The sequence below is a fragment of the Syngnathus floridae genome, chromosome 13 (genome assembly GCF_059516105.1).
Source record: "Syngnathus floridae isolate MCC-2025c chromosome 13, RoL_Sflo_1.0, whole genome shotgun sequence".
In the NCBI taxonomy this organism is placed as follows: domain Eukaryota; kingdom Metazoa; phylum Chordata; class Actinopteri; order Syngnathiformes; family Syngnathidae; genus Syngnathus; species Syngnathus floridae.
In genome coordinates, this window is record NC_142425.1 from 10689686 (window position 1) to 10700987 (window position 11302).

An 11302-nucleotide genomic window follows, 5' to 3' on the forward strand; every position below is an offset into this window, starting at 1 on the left:
TATCCACTCTATTAGCGGGAAGCCAAGTAGTCAATTGGGGGTGGGGGGGACATTTTGATAGGTAAGTGAGGTGAGGGGATTGGGGAGGGGGGGTCATGGAGAAGTGGCGGTCACAGCGTGGCTATTCCAGCTCACCCCAAATAAATATAATCATGGCATATAAAGAATATATGCCTGTGATTATTTGATCTGTATTCTAACCTTGGTCCGCTCTTCACAATTTTAATGCTTACTGCAGAAACAGCACCAAAATTCTAAAAAAATTTGGCTTTTTTTTTTTTTAATTACCAAAATTGATAATGACATTTACTTGCCTACACACTGTGTCCACTGGCTGTCCTCGGATCTGCCGGCGTACCTTTCTGTGAAAATGATATGGTAAGTATGGAAAAGGGCCCCAAGGGCTCAAAAGGCCCGGCCCCCTCTTTAGGAGTGGATAATTGACTCCTTTTTCCTGCTTGATAATTCATTGCTTGCATATGCCAGCTAATACATTAGATGAAAAGTGCCCGGGCCCTCATCTCCCTTGACACACACACACACACACACACACACACACACACACACACACACACACTCAACTACAGCGCTATGCATTAAATGACAAATGGGGCCACTTCTAGATCCATGAATGAATTATGTCTTCTAAATACCTTGAGCAGAGGCAACTGTCACTCTGCTAATCTGGGACAAAATATGACCAGCTCGGCGTTACAAAGGCCTGCTAGAGAATGAGGCGAGAAATGAACGCACATTAACACCAAATGTCTGATTCAGCGTCCCTGGGCATTTGCACATTTATCAAGAGATAGAAATACACCCTCCCTCTCTTGGTTTCTTCACTTGCGGTCGTCTCCGTCTGTCATTTTTAATGCGGACCCTGGTGTTGAAATAGATGAGGATTATTCCAACAGGACAGAGATATCATTTGTTCTACAACAGCCGAGTCAGCACTCACAACAGTCATTAGGGAATTAGAAAGCGAAGGCCCCTTTTCAAAAGCGTCAAATAATGAATAAGACAAGATGTTAAATGCTCGCTCGCCGAAAACGTGGCTGACGAGGCGGAAAGGGAAACAGTCACCAGGTTTTGTTAGTAGCAGGGCGGTCCAGAAATGTTTGACCGCAAAGATAAATGCTTGAAATCATTCACCAGATTTTTTTCACCCAGGGCGGTCAAATGCATGTTGGCCTTGCAATTGTTCTCCGTTGGGATATTTTGCCAATGAAAATGTTTTACCAGCGGGTATTGCATTTTGTTATGCAGCGATTCAGTGCTGAAGGGCAAAATTCAAATTCCCTTGAAAAAAGTGCTAGAGGCCCAAGAACAAAATAAACATAAGACAACCATGAGGCCGTGATGCATTCAAGGCCTCCTCAATCTCAATTTATAGACCCTCTGGTTTATTCAACCACAAGGTAAAATAGTTAATTAATCTCAATTTCCACCAATTGGTTATTTATACCCAGCACAATGGCTTAAATTCAGTCAACTGTCCAAAGTGGTGATCAACCCATTCTGATGGGTCAAAATATTTAACCCAATCTGCTCAAACTTTTTGTGTGTCTGTACTCAAATATTGCTCACAAATCTGTCTTAAATTTGTTTTATTTGTATTTGCTTTAAAGGTGTAGCATCAGGATCGTGATTACACAGCAGATCATTGCCCAAAGTCAGCTGGGATCGACGACAACGCAAAAATGCATGGCTGAAGGCTAAAGGATTGTTCCATCTCATCCCCAAGGGCAGCGGGCCAAATTGGCGCATCACTACTGTCCGAATGACAACACTGCCCTCTACTGGCAAAGATAGATATTGCGCATCCCTTCATCCAATAAAGTTAGCAGTTACCTTGGAGAAAACGTGCATAAAAGAAATGGCATTTCAGTGAGTGGTTCTACATTCTGGTTTACAAAGTTCATGCCAGAAACGTTCACTGACTGATCCGTTGATGCACGGGAGGGAAGGCAGTTAACCCATTGCCTCGTTCGCCAACGGGAAAGTCAGCAGTGTAGTGTTGGCTCGTGAGTGAACGATGGATTCAAAAGAACGAATGTTTTCAGTGAACGAGAGTGAACGAAAAGATCTTTTCAGGCGACCACCTGGTGGCGACAGTGTGCCGAGCGCCGTTGGACGATCAGGAGAAGAAGATTTGAATTGACGGATGTGACGTCAGGGCTTTAGGTAAATTGAAGACAGGTGTGCTCAAGGGGAGTTATCATATGCAGGTGCCACAGAGCGCGTGGCGGCGGGCGGACGGTTTCTCAGGTAAGCTAGCATGCTAACAAATGTTTGTCGTCTCCTGCCGTTTTTCGCGACGCACGCCATGTTTGTTGCACGATGTTCGCGCTCAAGGGGAGTTCTCAAATGCAGGTGCCACCGAGCGCGTGGCATTTTCTCAGGTAAGGGAGCAAATGTTTGTCGTTTCTTGCAGTCTCTCGCGACGGACGCCATGTTTGTTTGTCGGAGGATTTTCACACGGCGATTGTAGGCGTCGAAGTTAACTGGAGAGCGCAAGGAGAGTTTTCACGTAGGCCCCAAAATGTGTGGTTTGTTGCCTTTTCTCACAAGCCTTTTTAATTTTGTTTGTCGCAGGATTGTTGTACTCTCGTGACTCGGCAACGTCACGTCCACCGCGACGGTGAGCCTGGAGGTAAAATGTAGGCCGCAGGCAATTTAGCCCGTGAGCAAATGTTTGCAGTTTCTTACGATGCCATTTATTATTTCTTGCAGGATTTTCGCTGTGTAGGGAGTGCTTGAGGTTTGGGCACGGCACGCCACAATCGACTTTGCGTCGCGTCGTTGCGCGTTTTGGTGGTATTTTAAATGTCTTTCGCGGTTTTTTTTTTTTTTTTTTTTTTTTTTTTAAATGCTGGCCAGCATTTTTTCATTCGTTTGTTTGTAGAAGGTTCTAAATCACGCCGCCGATGAGCGCGAGTTTCTGACTATAGGAAATGTTCGTTTGACTCTAGTCAACTAAACAATTTTTTCATTATTTTATATTATGCGTATGCCATTTCCGTGTTATGCAAACTGATAAATGTAACGAATTTGTTACGTCATGTCCAAATCAGAGCAAATCCATTCAAAAATGGCGCCCGCCCGCTCTCGTTCCATTACGCAACAAACATTTGCGCTGGTTATTTTCTCCCGTTTTGGACGCCGCCAACCTGGATCATCTATCTGTCCAATGTGAGGTGAGTTGATGGATGATGAAATGAAAATATGAATTATAATCCTGAATAATTATTATAATTTACTACAATATAATGATGTATTTTTTCAACTGCAAAACTCTACTCAGTATGTATAAAATTAAAATATCTATTTTTGTTGCAATAATTTCTGTTTGTCTTTTGTAGCACTAGAAAAGGCTGCCCAGCCAGCATCCTTCTATACAAAGCAGGCAGGAGGCTCTTGAGGAGCTATTTCAGTGATGCTGAGGACACTGAGGAAGAGTAGTCCTAAATCAGGTGAAAACCTGTTTGTCAAGTTTCAGCTTCCCAACACACAATGGCTGTCGAGTTTTAGCTTCCCAGCACACCATTAATAACTGTCTGTGTTATTGTAGGCTGCAAGAGGAGCCGAATGGAAAAGTATAATTCCATATGAAAAGGCGCAATGGCCTATCCAAAGGCGCAATGGCCTATCCAAAGGAGCAATGGCCTATCCAAAGGAGCAATGGCCTATCCAAAGGAGCAATGGCCTAGCCAAAGGAGCAATGGCCTAGCCAAAGGAGCAATGGCCTAGCCAAAGGAGCAATGGCCTAGCCAAAGGAGCAATGGCCTAGCCAAAGGAGCAATGGCCTAGCCAAAGGAGCAATGGCCTAGCCAAAGGAGCAATGGCCTAGCCAAAGGAGCAATGGCCTAGCCAAAGGAGCAATGGCCTAGCCAAAGGAGCAATGGCCTAGCCAAAGGAGCAATGGCCTAGCCAAAGGAGCAATGGCCTAGCCAAAGGAGCAATGCTATATCAAGTCAAGAATCAAGCAGCACGCTGCAAAAGTCAACATGTGCGGATCATGTACCCAGGAGGGGGCAGTGTGGTTGCCTTTGGTTATGGGTGCACGACGGAAAGGTTGCAGGTGTGGACAGTGTTTGGGGGTCTGACGGTTGGTCTTGCTTAAGAGGTTGTGGCTTATCTGGATCCAGCGGTGTCTTGTGCTTGGTTGCCATTGACGGCTCACTTGGGGGAGGACGTGGTGACTTGGATGGAGACAAAACTGAACTTTGACGCGGAGCCCAATGTCCAAGCTTGCCATATGACTTGTACCATTTTGTCTTTTTCTAACCTGCCACTGTCGTGCTTGCTGCTGCCTTTGTTCTCCCCCATCGGTGTAGGGCGGCGTTGGAGCGAGCCGATCCCGAATGTCCAATTTTGCAATTTGACTTGTACCGTTTTGTCTTTCTAACCTGCCACTGTTGCACTTCATCTAACCCTAACCTACCACCACTGTGGTACTTGCGTTCTTTGTTCTCCCCTGGGTGTAGGACAGCATAGGAGCGAGACGGTAACCTTTTGTGTCTTTTTCTAACCTACCACTGTCGTGCTTGATCTAAGCTGTGTGTCCTTTGTTCTCTAGGTGTAGGGGGCGGTGTTTGGGCGAGCCGGTCCACGAGGAAGACGTAATGATGCGAGAAGCGCCCAACTCATTGCATGTTCTGCCATTTGCAGGCCGGACGCAAAAGGGGGGTTGCGCATGGCCCGATCCGACCTGGCGACGGTCAGCAATAGTAGCTAGCCGCTGTGATCAAGTAAGCAAGTGACCGACAACTTGGGGTGCTCTTTGAGTTTCTAACATTTGTTTCTGTTTCTGCAGATGGCGACCGGGATGTGACCCCGATCTGATCAGAGGTGAACGGACCGCTGTGGCATCGCTCTGAAGTCGCCGAGTTTTGAGGGAGACCCGCTTCCCTGGAGGCGCAGCTTTAACGTGTGAAATGGATTTTTATTTTTTATTTTTTTTAAATTACACCAGCGGTGTCCCAATGTCTGCTTGAGGGCTGCATACTGAAACAAATTCAGAATTCTTTGACGCAAATTCATTCAATCAATCACGAAATGTTGCCATTGATATTTTGTGCTACAAAGCAGCGCTGCGTTCATTCGTGTGGTGTGTTGATCAAGTTGCCCCGAGGCTGCCATTTGGACACCAATGGTGACGTGTGTAGGGCTGCACGTGTATTGGAAAACTGCCATATGGTGGTCTAGGTTATTGACATGCACTTTAAGACAGCAAAGATTTTTTTTTCATGTCTCAAATGAAACCTGTTTCCTTGCCTAACTATTTGTAATGAGTTAAGACGATAAGTCATTGATGTAAGTTAGTTAACTAATCTAACTGATCTCATTGCGATCAAATAGTTAACCTCATCCAAGAACTTTGCACAACTTGCCTCAATGCAGTGGTCTGGCCCAATACTGCCATATCAGTGATTTTCCAAAATGTTGTGCAGCCCTCATTGAGTGCCAAACGCGCAGCGACGGCAAGCGACCGCGCAGCGACGGCAAGCGCAAGCGACGGCAAGCGCAAGCGACGGCAAGCGCAAGCGACGGCAAGCGCAAGCGACGGCAAGCGCAAGCGACGGCAAGCGCAAGCGACGGCAAGCGCAAGCGACGGCAAGCGCAAGCGACGGCAAGCGCAAGCGAGACTTTTGTGCTTGTCTTGCAAGGTGGAAGAGACGATGTATGAAACGAAGAGCCAGTGGACGGAGGCCACCAGACCTGCGATTGGTGAGCGGGTTGCAAAGGAAGGAATCACCCAAAGAGAGCAGTCGCCAAGTGTTGAAGAGGAGCCTGATGCATGGCTGGCCAGAGGCGGTGACATGGCAATCCAATCTGCAAGCGTAGTGTACACACTTGTTGGTTTTAATTTGATTTCCTTATTTTTCTGCCTTTCAGCTGGCAGCGGATGGGGCGAGCGCCAGCCTGCACCGAGAGGGACTGGGCTGCACCCACAAGACCAGGGAGGGGGCAGGTAATGAGTACGTTGACAGAAGTGAACCGCATGCAACTGAGTGCCGTTTGTCTTTTTGCGCTTGTGCGAGGCGGAAGACGAGACGTGACGAGCGGCCCATACGAGACTGATGGGTGCAGATGCAGCCAGCGTTTCGGGGGAGTATGACTTTTTCTTTTGTGCTTTCCCTACCTATTCTGTTTGAATAGGGTAACTAGTAGCACGCACGGGCTTTTGGGTTGTTGTGACCCTCTAGATACGAATCGGCAAAGTAGACACCCCCTGCCTCCCTCCCTTCCTCCCTCCCCCTGCCCAGCCCCTCTCTCTCTTTCTCCAATGTGCCCGGCAGTACCTGCATGGCCTGGTGCACTCAGGGTGGAACGTGGCTATACCTTGCCCTTTGTGGAATACCAGGGTATAATGTCTGCCAGACTGGGTCCCAGTGTCGTCGACGGTGTCGAGGACGAGGAGATTCTCCGTGACGCTCTCCGTGATGTCACGTTTTCCTCTTTTTTTCCTCTCGGGGCCAAGCCAGCTCTACTCAGGGGGAACTGGCCGGTTGCGCTTAAGTGCGCACCAAAGCCTCTTCTAATCTCCTCTCTCTCTTTCCCTCCCTCCCTCTTTGTAAGGGGTTAAACATTTCATAACCCGGAACGCTCCAATGCGGGAGGGCCGTATGAGACATGCGCCAGCCTGTGCGTGCCGCTAGTTACCTGATTCAAACTTACCTTAGTCAAGGTTGGGTCGGGGTGCTAGTGGAATTTTTTCCCTTGCCAAAACCACCACAATGTGTCTGCCTTTCAGGATTGCTGGGGCAGTGAATCGGACGAGTGTCGGCACAGAGAGGGACTGGACAGGACCGCGAGACCAGAGGGTAATAATAAAAAAACTTTATTTGTAGAACACCTTTCATACAAGAAATAGCAGCTCAAAGCACTTTACAACAAAGAAAGAAATTATAAGCATTGAATTCTTCATATAGGAACCGACATAAAAAGAAAACAAAAACATTCATGTATGCATACGCAATTAATAAAGGGAGCTTAAAATAGGAGCAAGCTTTAATAGACAGGTAATGAGTACGTCCACAGAAGTGAACCGCATGCAACAGAGTGCCGTTTTTCTTTTTGCAGTGGCACGAGGCGGCGGATGAGTCCAAACGTCGAATATCGGCCGGGCGGGGAGGGGCCGACCTTCGCCCGTGATGAGCGGCCGACACGAGACGGACAGGTGCGGATGCGGCGAGGGCAAAGCGCCCAGCCAGCATTTAAGGAGAGTATGACTGTTTTTTTCTTTTGTCCTTTCTTTCTTTCCCTCCCTCTCTCCACTTTTTCACTGGGTGTGCACACTGGCTATCTGCATGATGCCTTTCTTTCTCAGCGCGGCGTCATTTTGCAATATTGTTTTACTGTTGTTTTTTTAATCATGAAATGAACTGTTTGTACTGTAATTGTGTGTGTACCACTGAACTGCAATTAAACTGAACTGAATTCAAGTGGTCCATTTTAAACATTGGCATTGGCAGTCTATCGTACATACAAACTGGAATCATTTGAGACATTCTCAATGACAAGACAATTGTAAACTTAGGCTGAAACAAAAATTGACTTGTTAAACATGCAGTGTCAAACTTTTTATTTTTTTAACTACACAAAGAAAAGCTGGATGCATTCTAAATTGTTGACAAAAGCCAAGTAGCCAGACACCCATAGATGAAAACGACAAGCGTACAAACGGTGTCTGTTGCGATCAATAAGTCATCTTTGGCAACCCTGCTTTAAAATGGCCACCGAACTCAGAATCTTGCAGAATGTTGGTACATTTTTCTGTACGAGTAAAAGCTGTTATTTTAATCTAGTCAGCCATTTTTTGGTTTGATTTGAATCGTCATGCATGTGGGCATTCTTGTGAATAAAATCAACTGTGGTGTGTTTGCTTTGTATTGGTGGTCTTGTAAATAAAGTCAACTTTGGTGTCAGTCTTCATTGGCGATGGGCCTCAATCGATGGTGCATCTCTTGAATGTGAAACTTATTGCATGTTTTGTTACAGGGCTTGATATCTTCATTGGCTGTCTGACTAAGAAAGAAAAAAGGCTGTTGCTGTCCAGTCCAGGTTGCTGCTAAAGTCAATTGAATTTATAAGCATAGCGTGTAACTTCCAGGACCTGAGCTTTCGATTCAAAGCAGAGTTGCGTAACCACACGGCCAGCCTCGGTACATGTACTGGGTGGTAACACCCAGTTCAGAGTAAAGTAAAGGCCAGAGTGTTCTTATTCATACCGGCATCCTTATGAAATTGACCATATCAGAAAGGTTAGATGAATTCCAAGTGCTGCCACCGAGTAGCAACATATTTGCCTAAACCTGTCTGATGCTGGGTCAATGCGATGCACCTTTCGTTGTTTTGCCCAAAACAACCTAAGAAATAGAGTACTGCCGTTATCTCGCCAGTGTGCATGTGTGTTAAAAGTACAAAACAAACTCATTTGCATGTTCGACGTCTAAACCACATGCTAGATATTTGCCTCAACCTGTCTGATGCTCTATTTAACTGTATGCGATAATTTTTAACAATTTTAATCATTTAAATTTTTAAGTACATTACAAATGAAAGGCGCCCCAATTAGACAGCTGGGTCAATGTGAACCGTCTTTTGCGGTTTGTTCTGCCCAAAGCAACCTAACAAATACACATAAGTACTGCCGCTATCTCGCCAATGTGCGTGTCTCTAAAATGTACAAAGCAAGCAAATTCATTTGCATAATAAACTTCCAAACCACATGCTAAAAAATATTCATGTGATGCAGAAACTCTTCTGTAGCTTGCTAAGATTTGCCAATTTGAGCAATGCCGTATCCGAACCCGAGGCTGGGGGTTGCCCGTCCATGTGCCTAATCGCTCGGGGATTGATACATCAGCAATGTCAAGTCAAGTTTATTTGTATAGCCCTAAATCACAAACAGTCTCAAAGGGCTTCACATAGACAAAAATTGACAATTATTCTCAAAGCATCCCCTGATCTTAAGCTCCCAATGCTTCTTTCTAGGTCTCCTCATGTCCTCAGCACTTCAAACTTTTGTGCCGGTACACCATATGAAGTAAATGGCGGAATATGTTTTTTTTTTTACACCTCTGTGTATCAAGCATACCAGATGGTGTTTTAGAACAGCCTAGAATATTAAGTTACAAAAAGTTAAAAAATTTAAAAAAACTTGCTAAAGTTTTAAAAAGTTATTGATTAAATATTTGCTCCAAGGAGGGAGTATTGACAAACGTCACCTCCTTCATAGTCTGCGCATTGTTGTGTGCTTCGCAGCGCGGTGTAGACAGTGGGGGGGGGGGGGGGGGGGGGGGGGGGGGTGTGCAGGCGGCACGGGGAGCAGGCAGCAGGGGGCGCAGGCGGCGCAGGCAGCAGGGGTGGGGAATCGAACCCTGGATCTCAGGTGTTCGAGCGCAGCGACGGAGCCACTCGCCAAGCGTGGCGAGCTCGGCAGTGACCCCGCTTTCACTTCGAGTCATTCTTATACGTTCAGTATTGCGCTCCGCGCGCGGTGGGTAAGTACAAAACAGAACTGGCGGCCGCCAATTTTCGTGTCGCACTGGCCGACCGGTTAGTGACACGGCCTCATGCCCCGTACATTCCTGGTTCGATCCCAGTGGTGGGAACTTTCTCCGGCCCACTTTTGTAAGCGTCTCAATACATGCATATAGGTTGCATGTCGACGCATTTATTTATGTATGAACGCCCAGTGTGGCCCCGCCCGCAAGTGGGCGGGGCGATGCAGCTGGCCCCGCCCCGATCGAAATGGCCCCGCCCCCTGCCCCACAAAAAGACAGTAGGGTGGGGTAGGGCAAGCCCCGCCCCCTGCCCTACAAGAAGACAGTAGGGTAGGGGGCGGGGCAAGCCCCGCCCCCTACCCCATCAAAAGACAATTAAAAGTGTATTGAAAGACAGTAGGGTAGGGGGCGGGGCGAAGCCCCGCCCCCTACCCTACTGTCTTTATATACAGTATATATTTATATATATATATATATATATATATACTGTATATATATACAGTATATATATACATATATACATACATACAGTATATATATACTGTATATATACAGTATATATATATATATATATACTGTATATATATATACAGTATATATATATACAGTATATATACTGTATATATATATATACTGTATATATATATACAGTATATATATATACAGTATATATACTGTATATATATATATATACTGTATATATACAGTATATATATACTGTATGTATGTATATATGTATATATATACTGTATATATATACAGTATATATATATATATATATATATATATATATATAAATATATACTGTATATAAAGACAGTAGGGTAGGGGGCGGGGCTTCGCCCCGCCCCCTACCCTACTGTCTTCCAATACACTTTTAATTGTCTTTTGATGGGGTAGGGGGCGGGGCTTGCCCCGCCCCCTACCCTACTGTCTTCTTGTAGGGCAGGGGGCGGGGCTTGCCCTACCCCACCCTACTGTCTTTTTGTGGGGCAGGGGGCGGGGCCATTTCGATCGGGGCGGGGCCAGCTGCATCGCCCCGCCCACTTGCGGGCGGGGCCACACTGGGCGTTCATACATAAATAAATGCGTCGACATGCAACCTATATGCATGTATTGAGACGCTTACAAAAGTGGGCCGGAGAAAGTTCCCACCACTGGGATCGAACCAGGGATGTACGGGGCATGAGGCCGTGTCACTAACCGGTCGGCCAGTGCGACACGAAATTTGGCGGCCGCCAGTTCTGTTTTGTACTTACCCACCGCGCGCGGAGCGCAATACTGAACGTATAAGAATGACTCGAAGTGAAAGCGGGGTCACTGCCGAGCTCGCCACGCTTGGCGAGTGGCTCCGTCGCTGCGCTCGAACACCTGAGATCCAGGGTTCGATTCCCCACCCCTGCTGCCTGCGCCGCCTGCGCCCCCTGCTGCCTGCTCCCCGTGCCGCCTGCACACCCCCCCCCCCCCCCCCCCCCCCCCCCACTGTCTACACCGCGCTGCGAAGCACACAACAATGCGCAGACTATGAAGGAGGTGACGTTTGTCAATACTCCCTCCTTGGAGCAAATATTTAATCAATAACTTTTTAAAACTTTAGCAAGTTTTTTTAAATTTTTTAACTTTTTGTAACTTAATATTCTAGGCTGTTCTAAAACACCATCTGGTATGCTTGATACACAGAGGTGTAAAAAAAAAAACATATTCCGCCATTTACTTCATATGGTGTACCGGCACAAAAGTTTGAAGTGCTGAGGACATGAGGAGACCTAGAAAGAAGCATTGGGAGCTTA

The 11302-nt window shown here is 46.5% G+C and overlaps 1 protein-coding gene across 2 annotated transcripts; it reads left to right on the forward strand.

Annotated features, from left to right (window-relative positions):
* The first annotated feature begins 109 nt into the window (after nt 1–109).
* Nucleotides 110–7936, forward strand: LOC148388676 (uncharacterized). Of its 2 annotated transcripts, XM_088393351.1 has the most exons (10): nt 110–2268; nt 2435–2653; nt 2734–3197; nt 3363–3473; nt 3572–4751; nt 4817–5817; nt 5899–5974; nt 6045–6115; nt 6758–6827; nt 7087–7936. In XM_088393351.1, exons 6-10 carry the CDS (start codon nt 5686–5688, stop codon nt 7104–7106), a joined length of 369 nt encoding a protein of 122 aa, XP_088249477.1. In that variant the 5' UTR covers nt 110–2268; nt 2435–2653; nt 2734–3197; nt 3363–3473; nt 3572–4751; nt 4817–5685; the 3' UTR covers nt 7107–7936. The 2 variants fall into 2 exon arrangements, with proteins under 2 accessions (XP_088249477.1, XP_088249478.1); XM_088393352.1 differs by lacking the exon at nt 110–2268 and having other exon boundaries at nt 2290–2653.
* The last annotated feature ends 3366 nt before the right edge of the window (nt 7937–11302 follow it).